The 22,556-nt window shown below is 34.9% G+C and overlaps 1 protein-coding gene across 2 annotated transcripts in view; it reads left to right on the plus strand.

Moving 5' to 3' along the window:
* Positions 1 to 3,361: 3,361 nt before the first annotated feature.
* Positions 3,362 to 22,556, plus strand: part of Cul5 (cullin 5) — a 119,935-nt gene continuing 100,740 nt past the window's right edge. The window contains exon 1 of one of the 2 annotated variants that reach the window (XM_081768975.1): positions 3,362 to 3,800. In XM_081768975.1, coding sequence (XP_081625101.1) covers positions 3,792 to 3,800 — 9 coding nt within the window. In that variant the 5' untranslated portion in view covers positions 3,362 to 3,791. The remainder of the gene's footprint in view (positions 3,801 to 22,556) is intronic. The other variant, XM_081768967.1, reaches the window with a different exon arrangement.

The following is a 22,556-nucleotide window of genomic DNA, read 5'->3' on the forward strand; positions in this document are numbered from 1 at the left end:
TATCATCGCAACGCAAGATGTTCCCCTAAAGTGTAAAAGTTCTTTTTACAATGTTTTATCAGAAATAATGAGTTTTAATTGTAACGAACCAAAACAGTGTTGTAAGCTAAAAATAAGTAAAAAAAAAATCACTTCATAAAAATTAAATACCCAAATAGCAAGTTGTTTTATGTTATTTTCTTTCAGAGACTATTCAAAAGATGTATAAGCCAAACGCCATTTGGACCGTTATATGTGAGAGTTCTGTTCCAACCTTTCTATCTATTTAGTCAGTCTATTAATTTTCTCTGTATTAGAGTAGAATGAAAGTGTTAGCATCTCGAGTAGATAAATGAGTACACGAAACGAAGGAAAGAGGATCTGAAATTTCAAGAATGAAGTTCTCCAATTTTATACCTACCCACAGAATACAAGCCAATACATATAGACACAAAACCAAAGTATATTGAAGTGATTTTAAACTTACAGTAATTCAAGTAATTTATTGTTCAAGTACTCTTCCAGTAATTTAAAGATTTATGGAGTACACTGGGTATCCAAACTGTTGGGCCTGGGTACCCATTTGGATACAAAAAAGGTAGCTTAAAAAATGCCCTGCCACGGCAGACAATCCTTAAATTCGCTCGTGCTCAAAACATGACATTTATATAAAGTAAGACAAGAAGATACACACATTCATATGAAATAAACAATTCAATATCGCATATCAAAATATAAACTAGATAGACACTTCATTTGAAGACACCTCATTTCTCTGAAGACACCTCATTTGAAAAACAAAAATTAGGAAAAAGATAACAAAAATGTCGGTGTTGTCGACTTAGAAATTATTTCTTCGTCAATTACTCTGTATGAAAATGGTTTCATTAAAAGTATTTAGCATCTACTCCCCCGTGACAGTATGTCTTGATCACTTAAAAAATCAGAGGCGGTATGTTTTCGTCACTGAAAAATCAGAGGCGGTATGGCATACCACTGCATACCGCCTCACTTCGACCACTGTATAGTGCCATGTGGAACTATAATAAAAAAAAATCCACAAAAATTGTGTCAGTGTACTTTAGCTATAGTAATTATAGTACCTTATGAAAGTATAATAAAAAATCCACTTTGATATTTCAACTCTTCGTTACAAACGTCAGTTCTAAAAAAGTAGCATTTGTCAAAAATCGATACTAAATTTAGCGAGTAATTTTCAACTATTAGGGTTCAATTAGGGTTTTGCTAAGAGGCAAAATTAAAGGGAAAGTGGTGAAGAAAATAGTGTTTGTTGCAATGTTTCTGAATAGACCATTAAATTAAAAATGGTAAAGCAACCCTCATTGATGCCAAGTAACTTCATATAGATTGATCGATTTTTAAAGCATTTATTATGGTACTTGTAATTTGCATAATGTAGACGGATTTAATCTTCTCGTTCACACAGAAAAGAAAGTATTTGACAGTTCACAAATTTTCTTTTGTCAATAACTCGGGAACAAATTAATTAATTTCGATCTTTTTGTACCTATCCTTAGAATAGTTATAACTTGATAACTTGCCAAAATCGGTAGGCACTCCATTAGGTTATTTTTGTTGAGTTATTAAGAAAAGAAAGTTTGTCAACTGAAGAATACTTTCTTTCGTGACTGTACAGATCAAGAACTGACCAGAAAATAAAAATGGCTGCAAAATAGTGTTTATGTTTGGACAAACAAATCTTTTGGTGCTTTAAATACATTTATTCTGTTAGCAGACCATTTCGCTAAACATATTGGGCAAGGGTATTTGTTTCATTTTACACAGGGAAGTGCAAGGCCTGAAAGTCAACCGACTGACATAATGCAAAGTTGACGAATTCATACAACTTTACAATACTTCAGACAAGTGCTTATGACATGTTAGGGGACATAAGATGTGTAGAGTGTTTCTCTTACGGAGGCACATATGGAGGTCATTACTACTGTACCTTATTACTGTAAATACAGTTTTGCTGGTTGTATAAATCAGTTCCTTGGATATTATTCTTTCTTTGTAAAGTAATATTTTACCTTAGTATTTCCTATTATAGTCTGGACGTTCTCAATCTGCATCATTGTAAATATTTATAGTTATTAAATGATCAGAGCGTGTGTTTTCATGTTGAGCGTGGGGGTAATTGTCTTCCTTTAAGAAAAGCCTTTCATGTATTTTGGTATACAGAGATTATGTTGCTTTCCCGAACCAATTAAATTAACAACTGACATGATTTTCAACTTTAGTCCTCTCGAGGATCTTATAATATTAAATCGATTAAAATGCATATTATAAGGGTTAGCGAGAGCCATAATTTATGTGAAAAATTGAGTTGTGACATGTGAATATAATCGAAAATGGATCTTTCTTAGTGTCCTTGGAGTTGCTGAGATGATTAGTGACACTCTCGATCTTGGGCATAATAATAATAATAATAATAATAATAATAATAATAATAATAATAATAATAATAATAATAATAATAATATACAATTTTTGTATAATATGAGCATGTAATAGTCTGACTAGATGCCATATCAAAAGTAAAAAAAAAAAGTTTCCAATGAGTATATAATTTTGTCTTCATGAACGCGGTTTAGAGGGTTGTTGTGGCATGTTCGCAGGAATTTTTTGATTGTTACCCATTCTTTAACGAATATCAATTAAAAGTTAATTCTCGAAAAATTTAAGGGCCTTATGCAAAGTCGCTCTGCCGCGGGATTAGTACCTTACTAAAGAGTTCGACTAACATATGTTTCCTGCAGTTGTAAGATCTTTAGTGTCACCCCAATCATACGTCCAAACGACTCTATAAGGCGGCAACTAATTAAACTAGGAATTAAGAAAATTTCTAGTTGATTAATTTATTGTCCTTTTTAACGGATTAATTTCAATCCTGGTAAAATACTTTTTTAAGTTCCTATGAGAAAATCCGTATCTGTTTACTTCAACGCAATACAAATTTGCAATGTAATTTGTATTAATTGGCATAGCAGTTATAATTCTTTTTATTATTATTATTATTATTATTATTATTATTATTATGTTTTGCGTTGTGTTGCTGTCTACAGAAGTTTGGGAAGACTGATACCAATTCTCATTTTTCACTCTTTAAACGTCAGTTTAAATCATATTGAAGTAACCATGCGGATTATTCTGTATCAACCTTGCACATATAACAGTGCGTAACTAAATAGTAAAAACAATCGCTAACTAAAACGCAGATTATTATTTGTGTTGACGGAAATCATTACGGAATAGACCTCAAATCTGACTTCGAGCCATATTTCTTACCAGCCTTTCCAAAAATTACATATTGGAAAGTAATGCAAAATTTGCAAAAATATATTATAACTATCATACATATTATGGGAAGATTAAAGCGCTGACTTGACGTTGCGTTGGCTCAAGGCTTGCGGCATGGGTCTTCTGCATTAATTGAAAATTAATTTTCTAATATGGCATTTCAATTCTTTATTATTTAAAAGAAGAAAAAGAGGAATAGAGAGAATATCACAGTGGAAAGTTTTGAATGAAGAGTGCAATTCCCTTACCAATGGCATTTACGGTGTGAAATGACATGAGGAAATGTGTGTAGTAGTGGTGTGTTTTAAATACAATACTACATTGTGCCTTCCAGAATGAACAAATAGTGTGATAGAAATTTATCCGCGACAGTTTCATTTGAGCGATAAATTACCATGGCGGCTATGTTGAAGGTGAGGTGAAGCTAACTTCCATACAATACAGAGAATTTTCGATTTTACGAACCATTTTGAAAGTGAAAGATCGGAAAAATGAATAAGGTAGGTGTAAGTATAATGTTTGGAGGTGGAAGGAACACTTCTGTCATTTTTGACGATTTTTCAAATCTTTTCGATTTGTATATTCCCAGAATTAGGTTCATAGACTCATTTGGGGGTTATTCGATTCATGTTTGGGACCGGTATATAAAGAATATCTATGCCCAAAGACAGTTAACGAGGTACCCAGCGGGATATTAATTCCAAACATATTCGAGAATATTGAGTATACTTAAATAGACTTGTAATGTAGTGTATGCTTATAAATAGGATACTCATTTCACTTCACGTTACATATGAACAACGTTAAACCGAAAGGAGCACCTACGTTCCTAAGATGAATTTCAGGACTAAATTTTGTTGCAAACAATTCTGAAACAAACCTTAGGGCACATAAATTGTGTTAACATCAAAATCTACTTTTTGATTTTGTGGATTTTACACAAAAGTAACTGTACTGCTATATTCATAATAAAAACTAGTTAATTTTGGAAATTTTCTAGGGAGTATGTTTAGTACAAGGGGTCCAGAAGCACGTAAAAAACACAAAATTTACAGGAGAAATGAATGATGCAAGTATTTAGACGTAACTAACGTAATTAAATCTAACCTAACCTAACATAAACCAACCTAAATTAACATGAACTAACCTAATATTAGTAAAAATAAACGAAATTCTATCATTTTTTAAAAAATTATACGAGACCGTTACACTAATATAACATAAACTAACCTAACCTCCTTTAAACTACCCGAATGTGAACACAGATTACGAAAATTGTAACATTTTTTAGAGAAAAGAGCTGGTCCCCTGCTGCTAAACATAGGCCGTTTCTAGATGTATAGGTTTATTTTGGATAAACAAGGGGTCTCTTCAATAGGTTTGAAGACACGGTTTATATTACGGCCGGGGATGTAATGGAGAGTATACGCGGGTATACGGTGTATACCAACCTCTAATTTTTGGAAACTATCGTATAGCCACCTAACATTTAGGAAGTACGCGGGTATACGCTATATTCGATCCATGGTATAGTCACTTCAGGTTAGTGTAAAGGGACAAGTTTTGCCGATAGATGTCGCTACAGTCTTCGTATATCTCCCATGTATTTTTTACCTTTCACGAAAATTTACAATTTCTCTTATAAATTTCAACCTAGAGACTTCAACATTTTTAGAGAAGGAAATTCATAACCTATTAAAGGGAACAAACCGTGCCGATTTTTTATTTAGAATGTTCTTCACTGTTGGAACAGTTCCATTGTTAAAGGTTTGGGTATCCATTTCAACAATGAAGAAAATTCTAAATAAAAATTTGGCACGGATTGTTCTCTTTAATAGGTTTGAAGTTCCTTTTCTAAAAATTTGAAGTCTCTAGGTTGAAATGTGTAAGAGAAATTGTAAATTTTCATGAAAGGTAAAATCTACATGGGAGAGATACGAAGACTGTAGTGCCATCTATCGGCAAAACTTGTCCCTTTAAACCAGGGTTTGAAAAAACCCGGGCTTTTTTGAAAAAGCCCAACCCACCTGGGCCCATATGGTTTTTTTCGGGTATTTTCGGGTTTAATTGGGTTTTTTCGGGTTTAATCGGGTTTTTTCGAAATATTTCAATGTCTTTGGGGTAAAAGTGTTAAAATGTGATTTATATTTCAAGATTGTCATTGTCACAACTTGCAACAATTTTCTACTTACTGCTGTTTTGAAAAAAATGGCCACCATTTTGAAATTTTACATTCGATCGCCGAGAAAATCTATACAGCAAATTTAACATATCTCGTGCTTCCACCGTCAAAATTTCAACTTAAAAGACTGAAAATTGGGCTTCGTAGCGTGGATACTCGCTGTTTTGAAATAATGGCCGCCATTTTGAAATTTTACGTTGGTATGGCGCCAAAATCTATACAGGAAATTTAGAGTGTCTCGTGCTTGTATTCTGAAAATTTTAACTTAAAAGGCCGAAAGGTGTACCCTGTAGTGTGTGTGGTAGAGGCAGACAAACGAGTTGAGTTGATTTTGTGTTTAACGTCCCTTTCAGCAGCGAGGCTATATGAGACGGGACCTACTGATTAACGTGGAATCCGAACCACATGAGCTCCCTCCGGGAAGCAAACCCGGTTCCCACGCCGAAGACGCGTACACTAACCGCGTAGCCATGAAGGAGCTCGGCAGACAAACGAACAAATGTAGATCAAGTCATCCAGAAGCCTGACTGACGTTCGCCAAATATGAATACCAAAAGGGGTCTATTAATTTAAAACAAAGATACAATTCATGTTGTATGAAATAAATAAATGTTTTAAAATATCTTATATGAAGTTAATATCTTCCAGCGTAAATAAACCTGCCATATTTTCTCCATGAGAATACGGGACACCTCAGATCCCCCTTCCTCAACTTTCCAACACAATGCAATGAACTGTAGTCTGGTTATGAACAAAAGTAGGCCGAGGTGGCTCAGTGGTAGAGCGTTCACCTCTAGCGCATGGGGTTCCTAGTTCGATCCCAGCTCGCGCCAAATGAGCTTTGTGGTGGACAAACACCTTGTGTGTGAGTTTTCTCGGGATTCTCACGTTTCCTCCTACTTTCTTCATTCCGTCATTTCAATCATTTCTCATCATCACCGTTACCTTGAGCATAGCACGCATAACCGTGAGACTAAAACTAAAAGATTTCATTTTATTTAATTTTTTTCAATAATATAATAGGCGAAAGTCCACTAAGCAGTAGCTGCTTTTCTCTGTTCGTACCCTGCAATTAATTGTATAGACTGAAGATGTCTAAAAACTTAAGATGTGCTATAAAAATGCTTTACAGGAAAACAATATGCAAATTTTTTAAATCAGTGGTACAATCTACTTTCAATATTTTTCGCGCGTTTAGCAATATTTATTTACATGGCTGTATCTGCCAAAATTACGTTCGTCAGTTTAATCTGATGAAAAGCTGATTTTTCTCCTTGTGTCGTGTGTAATTCTCAGGACCAGATTTACATTTTTCTAAGACCTGGACCAAACCACAATTCTGTACCCCTAGCCTCTGAAAAAGATTATGGTTCTTGTTAACTTATCTAATGTGTTGCTGAAGAAAAGGTTAAGTCATCTTCCCTGTGTTTGTAAATGTAGAAACACTCAAAGCCATCTTTTTTTTATTATTTTATTTATTTATTTCTATTTCATTTTTTATTTATTTATTTATTTATTTATTTTTATTTTATTTTTATTTTTTTACATATATGTTCCGGAGAGGATCCGAGTTTCCGTCAAGTGCAATGGAAAAAGTAGCATTGCAAATTTCGCTCGCTATCAAGTCGGACAGGGTGGTGTTATAACTTCCTCGAAACTGTTACATACAACAGCGCACTGTTCATTCACTAATTAGAGGATTCCCAGCCAATGTCTGATTTTTTGTTTTTCACTTTTAGAATAAGCTGATATTGATAGCAGAAATGGAACGGAGTTAAAATACGGGACATTTCTCTGTCCCGACTAAATTTACGGGGACGCGGGACACTCGGGCTCAAAAACGGGACCCGTATGGCAGCCTTAAGCGTAAAATAAATAGTTTCATTGTTGAAGTATTCATTTCCAATCCTTCTGCGTTTAATTTGGAAATTTCCCGAGCATTTCTTTCACGGCGTGTACATCAAAACTTCCACTAGTACGGAAATTTGAACTCAGCACTTGAAATAGTAAGCGTTACATAGTCTTCGGAATCCCAAGCATTAAGCTTCTTAAATTTGACAAGAATTTTTACGATATTGCTGGTTTTGGTTCTACAGAATGCTTATTTTAAGAGTAGCAACAAATGATTGAATTAAACTGTTATTGTTGCAAAACCAAATTTTAGTTGAAGAACCTTGTGTTTTACATCAAAGGTGAGAAATAATACTAATATATTTACATATGTACTATTAGTACCGGCACCTATGACTTTAAACCCGTCAAACGTATGAGTGATAATGTCCCTCGGTGTCGCCAAGTCGACGAGCATACTATTCACGGAAAATATTTTCTAAAGTACAAAATTGGTTATTTTACTTTAAATAAGTTATAAACATAATTCATACATTAATTTGCTCTGTAACTATCGCAAGCTAAGGTAAGTTTTTTTTTTTATTTTTATTTTTTTTTTATTAATTCATTCAGTGCATTCAGAACTTTATAAAGGTCTTATGTTGAATGTTGTTGTATACCTTAACGTGAAAGCCTCTAATCCACACAAGGAAAGTCTAAAATGTGATAAAAATCACTTACAATGTGATCACGTTAGTTGTATCAATAATATACTAACAAATTGGTCAAAAACCCAGGTGGGTTTTAAAGTGGGTTTTTTCAGGTGGGTCCAACCCGAAAAAACCCACCGGGTTTTTTCGGGCTGGGCCCACTTGGGCAAACCCTGCTTTAAACCAACCTTCAACGGAACAAACAACTGCTTTTCATGTACTGTATTTCAAAACAAAGAAAATCTCACTAAACAGCTGGTTGTCAGGTGGTTGCTGCGAATGATGTCGAAATTCATTTAAAATGTTTGCGTTTTCGGGGTGTAGAAATCGAATTTTCCGAGAATACCTTCTATAAGGAAAACAGTACTCTGAACCTGCAGTTTTTCCCCCAAGATGTCGCATGTGCTGTCCCTACCTTCTGAAAGCTGACCTCTTGTATTATAATAAAATAAAGCCAAGTTGTTTCCAAATGTTTTTATTGGAAGCTGTTTTGTTTCTTGAAGACCACTGAGAGTTAGAGTTGAGTGATAAGGTGGGTGGAGAATGAAGAGTAGGGCCTATAATTCATGTGGTGACATTGTAGTTTTTTTGTTTTCACATACCAATGACACATTTTTTACTCCCTCTTTGATCCAAATTCAAAGTTTGCCAATTGGATACAATTTGAATAAGGGGTCATTCCATGTGAAATCAACAAATTAAACAGGGATTTCAGACCCGACCATTATAGATTTTTACCAAATTTTAGTATTTCGTAGGTATTGTCGAGATATGGAATTGTGCAAAGTTGTAGCTTCCTGTGTGGCGAGGTTTCTGAATTATGGGGGCTCAAAAATACGAAAAAAATCGTCTATGGTATACACACAAAACTTTCGGACAACACTGCTCTTTATCTAATTGACGTAAAGAGCTGATTCTTGTTTTGTTTGAAAGAGCATAAAATAAGCTTTACAACGATATATCGCGTGCCAAATTTTGGAAGAATATCTATTTAAGGTCACCCAGTGTGACCTTTTGACCTTGAACTTTTGAGGATGCATATCTTCGATTTTCCTAAAACTTGCATATAATTTGCACACAAGCTTACTCTATAATATAACGGAAATAGAAGTTGGGACAGTAATGGGAACTTGCAATAAAATTGTTGAAAGCAATTTTATATTTTAGAAAATACTATCCGTGAATAGTGTGCTTCCTGACTCGGCGCCGCCGAGGGACGTTGTCTCTCATACGTTGACGGGTTTAAGATCATAGGTGCCAGTACTAATGGTAAATATGTAAATACATTAGTAAAACTATTAGTCCTATTTCTTACCTTTCACGGTGACAAAAGTATTGAGTAAAATTTGGTTTTCCAACAACAGTTCAGTCATTTTTTGCTACCCTTCAAGTAAGCATTCTGTAGAATTAACATCAGCAGTAGCGTAAAAATTCTCGTCAAAATTAAGAAGCTTAATGCTCGGAGCTCCCAACACTACGTAACGCTTACTATTTTAAGTGCTGAATTCAAACTTCAGTATTAATGGAAGTTTCGATGTACAGTAAAGCAAGCTGCATTTTCAAGGAAAACCCGTCGTGAAAGAAGTGTGCGGGAAATTTCCACCATTGAACCCACAAGGCATCGGAAGTGAATACTTCAACAATAAAACTATTTATTTTACGCTGGAAGATATTTAATTTCATTTATGATATTTTGAAACATTTACTTCAATAAAATATTAATTATAGGACTATCTTTGTTAATTGTTTTAAATTAATTTTCAGGAAAGAACCGTCTTGCAATAGGTGCTCGGGAAATTCCCGTAATTGAACGCACAAAGCATCGAAAGTGAACTTCAACAATAAAACCATTTATTTTACGTTGAAGAATATTTATTTCATATTAGACATTTTGATGAATTATGTCTTTGTTTTAAATTAATATAGCTATTTGGTATTCATATTTGGCGAACGTCACAGGCTCCTGGAATGACTCGATCTACATTTGTTCGTTTGTCTGCCTGTACCACACAGTGTTCAACTTTCGGTCTTTTAAATTTCAGGATACAAGCCGGAGACACTAAATTTTCTGTATAGATTTTTTCGGCATACCAACGTGAAATTACAATATGGCGCCCTTTCTTTCTTTTTTTTTTTTTTCTTTCTAGGGCAGTTTCCGGTCTTTCAAGTTAAAATTTTCAAAGTAGAAGCACGAGAGATTAAATTAGTTGTACATATTTTGGCGGCATAAATTTTTAAAATGGCGGCCATTATTCAAAATAGTGGGTATCCATGCTACAGGGTGCAATTTTGTGACTTTTTAAATTGAAATTTTAAGGGTAGAAGTACAAGACATTCTAAATTTGCTGTATAGATTTTTTCGGCTATCCAATGGAAAATTTCAAAATGGCGGCCATCTTTTCAAAACAGCAGTGAATAGAAAATTGTTGCAAGTTGTGACAATGACAGTCTTGAAATGTAAATCATATTTTAACATTTTTCCCCAAAGACATTGAAATATTTCGAAAAAACTCAAACCCGAAAAAACCCACATGGGCCCAGGTGGGTTGGGTTTTTCAAAAATACTCGGGTTTTTTCAAACCCTGTCTGCAACCGTTTGTTCTTTTAAAAGAATTCTAGAAAGAAGGCGAAAAGTAAAGTGTGGCAACAAGTGAACTGTCACCCTCAATGACTTCTTTTCGATCAGCCATAAATAAGCCCCCATACTTAGTCTGGTGACATCTTCCACCACCTACTGTGTGTCGGCATCGGCCAGAAACTGTATAAGAGGATAGCGGACACACTATACCTTTAAACTGTTGCAAAGTATGCATTATTGACAAATGACGAAAACAACGAATCCCTACCATCACAATGCAATGGAGGGTTTAGCTTCGAAACTGCTACTAAGAATTCATGATCGATATCAAACTTTTTTGTTGCATATTTAAATTGATATTCTGCCAAATATCCATTTTTACTCCTTAAAGTATTTCTTAAGGAAAGAGTTGTATTAATGGATGTATGTTCATTTTAGGAACACTGAGCATAACTACAGCGTGTAGACATATGACATAAATCACGAACCAACGTGCTAGGTGGCCACTAAAAAATCGAATACTATCTAACTGAATCAGAAGGAAGAGTGCAGCAGGCGTTCCTACGAAGGAGTTACGTTAGCGACGGTTGTTATAGAAATTGTACATAAACTAGGAATCCTCCACTTATATGGCATAAAAGCACATGCATAGCGTGTGTGTGGGATTTCTTGAATCCTCCAGGAGTAATCAGGGGATGACTTTTCGACATCAAAATCTTGTGCCACTTTAGGAACATCATGATGCATTCATAAAGTAAATCCTAACCACATTTGATTAAGATGCGACTTCAGTTTCATATCTTCCCACTATACATTTCTGTTTTTCCCTCCATTATTGCACCATACACGTCCTAGGTTGTAAAGACAGTGGGTTTGAAACACTGACACATTACACTGTATTGCCTGTATCGTACCAATACGCGAATTCATATATTCCACAATTTAACTATGATTATTACTTTTTTTTAGTCTCATACTGACATTTTGCCTGACCCTTTTCATTTCTCCGTATTTTTAATTTTTTTTTTTTTTTTTTTTTTTTTATTATTATCTCGGAGCCACCACCTGCGGCAACTAACCCCTATTTTCAGTGGACGCATGCTTACATACGACATTAGGGTGCAATGATGTGATTAGTTCCCGTATTCAGATATGATAGTTGCATGTGATGAATGCGATATTTCTATTTTCATTTTCATAACGTATGTTGGTAAAAAAAGAGATATTACTACATGATGTGCAGCCGTACGGATTATTAAAATCGAGCAGAAAGTGCGGCAAATATGGGAAGATCTGTAAACAGCTAATCTAACCTAACCTAGTGTTCTTTTAAGCAACATCCTTGTTTATATGTATACCCACCGTTGCCGACTCGTCTAATCGGTACGGCCGAACCTCCGCGCGGTCTCACAAGTTTCGGCCTGCACTGACACAGGTACGTAGCATTTGGAGTTGTTGGTGCCCACCTAAAACAAGTTGGTTTGTTTTTTTCGCATTGTGGTTTTTATGGCATACCTCCGGACACTGTATTTATACGGAAACGGTAAAGTAAAGCTGCATCGAGGAATGCAGCTCCTCTCTTCAGAAACACTTTCTAAAGTAGTAGCAGTGAATTTCGTCATAACAGTTAACAACATTTTAAGATTTTTAAGTCTTAATTTTTTTAACCAACTCTGCGGCACTGAGGCTTTAAGTTTGCCCAGCGTTTCTGAAAGTGGTAGTAATCATAAAAACCTCGTGTTTTGCACACTCGGACAATTTTTGACGCTGATTCAGAATATGATACTAATTATCCGTTTAAGTGTACTTCATTATAAATACAACTCTTGAATGGTTAAAAAAAAAAAAAAAAAAAAAAAAGCACACTTCAGGGAACCCACATTGAACACCATAACGACGTGAATGCTCCTGTTCAATCAAAGCTTGGAGATACGATTATTACCTATGATATTAATCTGTGGATTACATTCAGTTGCCACTGTAGAGCTAGATCCAAAAGTATGCACTTGGAAAGTTGGTCAAAACCTCGTAAATTTTTGGGTATGTTTGGGTGATATTTTAACTGTATCCTCTCTAACCCTATCCTTCTAGCCACGCCCGAAAGGGCATGCTTAAATCTTTAGAAGCTATATAACCGAATTTTAGTACTTAAAATAATCTCAGAAGATTTGGAAAGTCATCTAGAAAACGAGGTGAGAAAATTTTGAAATGTAGAACATTATAGAATCAGGTTGTATAATATAAAGAGTACTGGAACATTATAGAATATCTTAACACATCCTATAATGTTCTATAAGGGTGATTCTAGACGAATGTATTCTTGTTATTTATTTTCAGTGGTTTAAGACTAGAATAAAAGAAAAAAGAATTTAAAACATCTTAGAAAGTTTGAAATGTTACGGTGTGCTAGAATATTCGTAAACAAATTGAAAATATGTATAAACGTTACGATTTTAGAACGGCCTCGTATATGCATTTGCTAAGCTTTAGTAGTGATCTAATGATAAGTTGCGTGCTTGTGATAACTTTGTAGATAGAATACTTGTATCTATTTTTAAATAATTACTTATCGTTGCAGAAATGAATTATTGAGATACCTGCATTCAGCTTTCTTGAAGACGCAGATGGTACTGATTATCATAAGCCATCAGTATTTTATTCGGTAAAAGTCAGCTAAAGTCAATGAAAGATATGTTACCGGTACCAATGGAAAAGTAACTTTCGCATCGCAGGTCATTGCTGGACTTAAAATGCCCAAATTTGTTCCCATCTGCTGCTGACCTGGATTCAGTTTCTACAAAAGACATGCTGCAACCCATTTGGAAAGAAAAAGACACGGTCAAGAAGGGTTTTACAATCAGTCAGGTCAGAAAATTCGTTCCAAATGTGGACGAGAAGTAACTCAAAAGCAGTTAGACTTCAGGGATGAGTAAGAATGAACATCTGCTGAAGACATGGGTATTGATGCTTGCTACACATCAAACACTTCATTATCATCACTTGGGGACTCACTTTTGAAGCTTGAACGATTTGACAGGGATTAAATGGATTACATTTGGCACAAATTTCAGAAACCATGGATGTATTACTCAGGCGATTGCAACAACTGCTAGTGTGAATAAAACTGATATTGTTAAAACATAAATGGAAACGGAGTGCCAGAAATGTAAGGATGTGGACATCTTGATCAAGGAATCGAAAATTAAACTTCAGAGTTCAAGTTATTTCCAGAAGGTTCAGATTGTGATCTTGGCCCCAAGTAACTGGACTATAGCAAAAACAACTGAAGAATGTTGCTGTTTATCTTGGATGGTGAAGCAGACTAGGAACTTCTCAGGTGGCATTTTGGCAACATTTGAGAACGGAAAGGGAAAAAACAAAATGTCCTCTGCTTTCTTGAGGATGATGTGTTTTCTCGTTTGTATTTAGGCAAAAAGAATTGTGTTGCAAGTAAATCAATGGTGAAAAAGTTTACAAGCGAAAACATTTGCTGTGAAATTTCAAAGAAATGTTCAAAGCTCATTTTGAGCAATATGGCAATAAACTCAGCTTCTCAATATTTTGAGAATTACAACGAAAATGGCGTCTCAGAATTGGCGCTCCTTTGACACATTCAGAGAGAGAAAGAGAGAATGTTAATATACGTATATGGTATGTGTGTGTGTGTGTGTGTGTGTGTGTGTGTGTGTGTGTGTGTGTGTGTGTGTGTGTGTGTGTGTGTGTGTGTGTGTGTGTGTGTGTGTGTGCGCGCGCATGTGCATGTGCATCTATGTATCCAGTTCACCAAATGTGAAGTTGATATTGGTTGCGGTAACAACAATCAAAGATGTCTATAAGGAACTGATGGTGAAAACTGTATGTAGCTCGGAAGCAAAAGGCTGCATGCTGCAACTCTGTGGGCAGTGGCCAGGAAATCTTAACTTGGATCTTATTTGGGAGATTTTTTTAACAACTATAAGCAAGATAAAGTGATAGAATACAAGCTATACTGAGAGAAAACACATCGCAGAGATGCCATGCAACTGTTGACGACTTGGTTTTAAAAATTGCTAGTTTGGTAAACCATCACTTTGTGTCAAAACACCAAAGTTTATACCTTAAACAGTCTAAAGACAATCCTGCGGATAATAGTGACCATATTGATGGATTATGCTGGCATGCTCATCTGTTTCGCAAGATGCAGTCCATGGACTTCATTGGGAGAATAATCAGGCCATATTACATCCCTTTGTCATCTGTGTTGTTGGAAACGAACTTCAGTATATTAGCACATGTGATCAGTGACTGCCTCCGCAAATCGATCATTATTCATTCTTTTCTAATGCGTTTGGTTGAGTATCTGAAGACAAAGATAGGAATAATCAAGAACTAGGATTTATTACCATAGTGATGGATTGGTTGTTCAGGATAAGAATTTCATTAACTTGCGTCTGCATGAGAGAACTTTGGCTCACTGCTGAACGGAATTTCTTCGGAAGAAGCCATGCCAATTCTGTGATGGCATTGGAGGAACAGCTAAAAGGCTAGCAGTTTGTACTAGTCATTTAGACGAGCAAATATTGGTTCCACATGATTTGTTCAAATTCTGGCATGACAATATTCCAGACGTACTTTTTTTTTCTCTTCTTCTTAATGAGATATAGAACATTACACACGTTCAGACTGATCAAGAAAGATTGGCCAGGTTTTGAAAAAAAGAAAATCATATGTTCATGTGATTTTTTAAAATTTATTTATTTTAGGAATAAAGACTTTTTAAAATTCCAAGTTTTGTGAGATATTGGCTTGTAACACTTATTTTGACTCACCACCGATGAACCATTCGCCCTGTGCGAATGGTTATTTGCATCCCTGATATAGGGTGTAACAAAAAGGCACGGTAAAATTTCAGGGGTGGATTCCTTATGGGTAGACAAGCAAAAAAGCTCATATGACCTTATGTCGGGAAATGCATCGTTACAGAGTTACGGCCATTGAGCCACTTGACGGTGTGAAATAGTCACATTCTGGTCGCCCCTTAATGTGACTCAATTTAAACCTCAGTAACTCAGCCTCTAATTAAATTAGGAAGATAATTTTGGTATCAGTGTGTTTCTGAAAGACGAAGCTTTTCGCCGATGTGCATTTTACGTGAGGGGTATCACAGCAGACGGAGGAGGGTAAAGTACGTACTTTTTCGTTTTTTTTTTTTTCTTTTTGTTTTTGTTTTGCATCAGAATTTTGAAAATGGCATTCCTTCCCTCTTTCTTTCACTTGTAAAATCTGGTATGTGAAGCAATGAAGTAGTCCACTACGTGGTAATACCTTGTATATGTATTTGTTGCGTAGAAGTCACATGGAGCCGCCATGAAACTAAATGTAATTTTAAAACACTCAAAAAATTGGCCAAATTTGTCCTCCCCCTTTTCTCCAATATAAGCAACAAGTACACACACAGGCTATTACCATATGGTGGGCTATCTCATTGCTTCATACACCAATTTTCATGAGTGTATACTCAAGGGGGAAGGAATGCCATTATCAAAATCCCGATGCAAAAAACGAAAAAGCGCGTACTTTATCCTCCCCATCCGCTGTGGTGTCTCCGACATGCATAAAACGCATATTGACGGAAAGCTTCGTCCGTCAGGAACACATTGATACCAAAATTATCTCCCTAGCTTAATTAGAGGCTGATTATTGAGCTTTAAATTGAATCACATTGATGGGCGACCAAAATGTGACTTATTTCATATTGTCAGGCGGTTCAATGACCGTAACTGTAACGATGCATTTCCCGGCATATGGCCATATGAGCTTTTTTCCCTTGTTTACCCATAGGGAATCTACCCTTGAAATTTTGCCTACCTTTTTGTTACAAGAAAGTCGATGGAATAAATGTACAATAATAACAAACAATAATAATAATAAAAAAAAAAAACACACACACATACATACACACAAGAAACATTCATAAACTTACAAAGAAAAAAGTTGCTTTTGCAGTATAATCTCTGAGTAATGAATGGGGAATTTAGGTCTGAATATACTTAATACGAATAATATACGGAAGTGAAACGTGATAACCCACAAATGTCTGTTCATCAAGATTTTACGAACACTTACACTTCTACGAACAATTTTTTTTTTTTTTTTTTTTTTTTTTTTTTTTTTTTTTTTTTTTTTTTTTTAAAGCTGGTTTAAACCATCTTGGTTTAAATCAGCCAACCCTGGGATGAGGAATAACTCATTTCGGGCAAAGTGTGTAAAACTTTGACACACCAATTTTTACATGTAAATGGTCTTCTGTGAATTTCTGGTAAATTTCTTTTATTGTTGTTCTTAAGAAGCGCTTAACTTTTTTGAATACGCTCATCATTTTCTCTCACTGTGATAACGTCTTTAGCATTGGAGTTCTAGAGAGAGAGAGCAATCAAGATTGTCACTAAAGTAATAACTTTTTGCAAGTGCCACAGTTTCTGGAGGTAATGAGTGACCTAAATACGAATCAGGAATATGGTATACTCCATGCATTCGTTGTATTCTTCTGGATCTGTTTATCAAGTGCTTTGTCACGTGGGAAAACCAGGACAGTAATTCCGTCTTCGTTATATTGTTGGGTGCAATTGTCATCAGTCGTACTTTTACATTATAAGAGCGGCATCCTTCAAAGGTAGCATTAATCTTTTTATGTCACTGTTCGCAATTAACACATTTTTCAAACCGGGCACTTACATTTTGTGCATGGATAGGGACATCATAAATTTCAGTCAACTTAGTCTGTTTTTGCTTCAAATTCTGTTATCAGTTGCTTCCGCTTTCTGGTCACATAAGCTCCTCTTCTTTCAGGCTTTACAACAGTAGATGTCCTCAGTGGTGTTACATTCATTTTAAGGCTCAAAATGATCGTGTCCATAGCTTGCATCACTTCTTCAGTTTGGTTAAATGTTATATCCTCTTCAAATGGATTGAATTCAGGATCACTTTCTTCTGTAGAAATATTTGCTGTTCTTGTACTTACATAGGAAATATACTCTGCTTGTTTAGAGATGTCAGAACTCACTTCAAACATCTTGGAACACCGGCGATAACAGTTGAAACAAACCAAAGTCTCACTGAATATATCATCACGTTTAAATAAGCTTTTCAGTAAAAAGGACATATCTTCCAGCTTCACAAATCTACATCTTGTGCTTTTGTACACCACATTTTTGTTTAGGTTCAAAATCTGGGCACTTATATATCTTTCACCAGAAAACAGATTTTCCACCCTTTTCCCCATAACTTTTAAAATGATGTGCACAGTACTTTACGACAGGAAGGTAACCCACGAAATGATACAAAAATACCATCAAGTGTTCATCCCTCAGTACAAAACTCTTTTAACATACATTCCAATTTCCGGCTGAGTTTATAAAATTGGATGAAGCACGTCTTCTGATTGGCTGAGAGTTGCGACTTTTGAGCCACAGCTCGAAATGCTTTCATTTGAAGAAGAAATAAGACGAGTTGATTATTATGATATCCTGAAACACAAATAATAAAATTAATTTGTATTGTAGCGGCAATCTTGACTGCAAGTACACCACTATTTACGGAAAGGTTCGATTGCTTTCCCTGAATGCGGAACAATTGGGCAAGTAATATTTTCAAGAGAAATGTTATGATTTTTTTAAACAGTAACAATTTATTGTAAAAATTTATCAATATGAAAATAAATATAACTATAACGTAATAGAAGTGCGTACACAAATATTAACATACAAACAAGTTTAACCTTTCCCATTTTTCACTGGTAGTACGGAAGTTTCCAACATTCTCATTCCACTTTCAATTAGTTAGATGCAATTTTACATATTCTAAACTTTAGAAAATTTCTCATTTATCAAAATATACTACTAGATATAATGTAAATTTCAAATACTTAATAATAAAGATTTTAATTTAGGACTCAGACTCATCGAGAATTGAAATGGTTGGCAAAACGAGGGAAAATTAGAATAAAATTTCGTACTTACAATTCACGTTGAGCTACTACACCTCCTTGTTTACTTTACATATATATATATATATATATATATATATATATATATATATATATATATATATATATATTCATATTTTACGTCCGTCCACCTTACGTATAGGAGCACTATAAACCAAAACTTTTTCCGAATGATACACTTTACTTAATTTCTATTAACAGAAATAAATAAATAAAATGAAAAAATTAAAAATTAAAAAATCAAAAAAAAAAAAAAATAATAAAAATAAAAAATAAAAAATAAAAATAAAAAAACTCCTATCCTGTTTACCTCACGTTTTCCTTCTAATGGAAACGTAGTAGTTACATTTAAATTACACAAGATAAGTGGCGTTTCAATCGCTTAAAAACAAACTAAAATCAAAACCTTGACATTGACCTAGTAAGCCAATGTTTCCATCCTCAAGTTTGTATAGCTAATCAGCTGATCGGAAATGTCCAAAGCTCTTCGACTTTTTTTCCCACAACTTGCTGAGAAGTGTCTTAGTATGTAGATAATTGTTAAAGAGTAACAAAGATAATGTGTTACATTTGTTCTATATTAACGATGATAATAGTGTGGTTCGTCGGAAAAATTTCATGGAAAGAATATTGCTTCTACTGCCAGTTCAATTCACGTCAGAATAATGGTAGTTTTTACTACGAATGACATAAGCTAATTTTACCTTACGTGAAGTCAGGAATACATAAATAAAATAAAACCATTTTGCCCTGTGACTGATCAGATTCTCGAGAAAATTGAACAGTACTGTACAACCAAGGCTGTAACATCTGAACCAAGCATTTACTCTCTCTGAAATTTATACAGAAACATATTGGGGTGGTGTTGAGTTTATCCTGAAAGTATGAAATTTTTTAAAGGTGGGAGTTTCTATATACTGACCCAAAAATGGGTATGTTTTTTCCTTTCAACAATAATAGCTCAGTACGTATGTAACTTACAGAGTTGAATTTTGTCTCATTTTATAGAGCTTTTAGAGAACTTTCAGAGGAACAAAACAAAATGAACATATCCTGAATAGTTCTTGAGATATATACATTTGAAGATTTTGACCCCAAAAGCGCGGAAGATGTTACCCAAAATTTCAAGCGGGTATAACTGATTTTTTTTTCTTTTTTAAAGCAAAACGCAAAAATACGGGTCTCTTATTTTTGTACCTAGAGTAATATATTTAAATTTCATGGAAATCTGAGAGAAATACCGGACAGATTTTTTTTTTTTTTTTTTTTTTTAAATTTGCCTGAGTTCAAATGAAAGAAGCCCTACATCATCCTCGGAAAATCCATATATATCCATATGTTATAATACATAATTTCACTAATTTATTTTGAAAATAATGATTTCAATTGATTGCTGTAAATGAATGATATACATGTAATTCAGCATCCGATACTTTCTTTCGTATCATAAACACTTGAAAGAGGACTAATGCCATTACTTGTGCATGCACTATTGTCTCAGTGTAGTCGCCAACACATTTTATAAATTAGTTACAGAACTAACCTTCAACAAAATATAAATGTGCTGTTTTCAATATGTCATAATGGTATTTAAAAATTTAAAACACTAACATAAAAATTACTTTCCAGTAAGTACATATTAACATGTGTTAACTTATTTGGTCTAGGAATTAATTCGTGCGGTTGGTACGCACACATTGAAGCTGTAGTACAAACACAAAATACATAAATACCTTAAGAAAAATATTGTCCATCGCTAGCCACCACTTTCGCCCATCTGTCAGGCAATGTACGGATTCCGTGGCGAAAGAAGTCCTCATCCTTGGAAGCGATCCAGTCAGAGACCCATGTTTCGATATCTTCTGAAGAAGTAAACCGCTGTCCAATCAAATCGTTGTTCATGCAATCGAACAAGTAGTAGTCCGAAGGAGCAACGTCTGGTGAATACGGCGGGTGGGGTAAAACTTCCCATCCGACATTTTCTAAATAGGTTTTGACCGGTTTTGCGACATGTGGGCGAGCGTTATCATGTTGAACAATAAGTTTATCATGTCTGTTCTCCCATTCTGATCGTGTTCTGGCCAGAGCTTGCTTCAAACGCATTAATTGTCGTCGATAACGTTCTCCATTCATAGTTTCACCCGGTTGCAGCAGCTCATAGTACACCACACCTTTCATATCCCACCATATGCACAGCATAACCTTTGCACAGTGAATATCTCGTTTTGGTTGTGATGGACCTGGTTCACCTAGGCCTTTTTTCGTTTAGGGTTCTCGTAATGGATCCACTTCTCATCACCCGTAATAATTCGATGCAGAAACCCCTTTCTGCTCTGTCGTTGAAGCAGCAATTCGCAAATGGTTTTTCGTCTTTCAACGTCTCTGTCTTTCAATTCATGTGGAACCCAATGTGACATCTTTTGAATCATTCCCATGGCTTTCAAGCGTTTGGAGACTGTTGTTTGATCAACGCCTAATGCTGCTGCAAGTTGTTCCTGCGTTTGACACGAATCCTGCTCGAGCAATGCTGTCAATTCTTCGTCTTGAAATTTTTTTGGCTGTCCAGCTCGCTCTTGGTCTGCCAAGCCGAAATCACCACTTCTAAACCGTGCAAACCACTTCTGACACGTTCGCTCAGCTATAGCATGGTCACCATACACTTCCACCAAAATACGATGACTTTCAGTCGCACTTTTCTGCATGTTAAAGTAATGCAGCAGGACACCCCGCAAAAACACTTTATCAGGCACAAATTGCGCCATGTTCACTTAACTACAAACTGGTGTTGTTGACGCTTTAATCCACTGCCCTATACTACGAACGATACGCGATGACAGGGGTTTGCAACACATGTGTGGATACACGGAACTGTGGGACGCTCCGTTCGTTGCGCCATCTCTTGTCCACCCGCACGAATTAATTCCTAGACCAAATATAATGGCAATGAAGTTTTTTAAATTAATGTGTTCTTCAGCGATACTCAGATGTACTAAAGTATATCACATATTCTTTTTGTTAACAAATGAAGTTATGAAAGGAACAGTCTACTTGCAAGTCGTTGCATACATAACACGATTATTTGATAAATCAGTTTGGCCAACAAATTTATTAATTTATTTATCTATATTATATATTTAGATTATATAGTTATTAATTTGGCGTCACTTGGAACAGTTTACGTTAGTTTTTACTTTCTGTAAAAATTGTTTTCTAATTAGCTTACCTCCGTATCTCGTAAGTAATATCTGTTAATCCTTGTGAATAATTTCGGACCTCGCTGTAACCTTTTTTAGCACCTGCCACGACTATAAACTTGAATTTATTTCATTTCTAATGTTGTTGCCTTGTAAAAATTATAAGAGCGCAGAATCATTTGAGAAACAATAACTTAAATATTATCTTACTATTTTCCATAATTGTAGTATAAGTTCTATCCATATTCTCATATCTCAGTGTTGAAGGTGAAAACCTTTGGCTGTTATTTATTGTTAGATACCTATGATTAATATTTATTGTTTATTTCTGTAAAATCACTATTTTACTGCTTAAATGTTTGTAAACACATGTAAACATTTACTTAACAGAACGAATTTACCTTTTCGAAAATCTAAAAGTTTGAAATGAAAATATTTGATTTGTAAATTTGATCACCTATAGACTGAAATAGGGATGCTGTCATTTCCTCTGTTACCACTGTGATTGTCAAGTTTTTTCAATGTAAACGCATGAAGGAAAGGTGTATTGTGAAGCCTAGAACAAATAACAATAGATGTAACATTATTTGCATTTATAGAACACCTTGAAGACGTATTGAAGTTTTAGGGAAAACTTATAGATTAAGAATGTAGGGATCATCATTTAGAATGTGTACGAGTGAAATGTTACAAAGAAAGTGTAACATCCAAGGAACTTATTTCTACAGGCGCCAAATCTCTAAGTAAAAGATATTTTAGAAATCAGGGTTCCCACTCG

The sequence above is a fragment of the Thermobia domestica genome, chromosome 1 (assembly GCF_964235325.1).
Source record: "Thermobia domestica chromosome 1, izTheDome1.hap1.1, whole genome shotgun sequence".
In the NCBI taxonomy this organism is placed as follows: Eukaryota; Metazoa; Arthropoda; class Insecta; order Zygentoma; family Lepismatidae; genus Thermobia; species Thermobia domestica.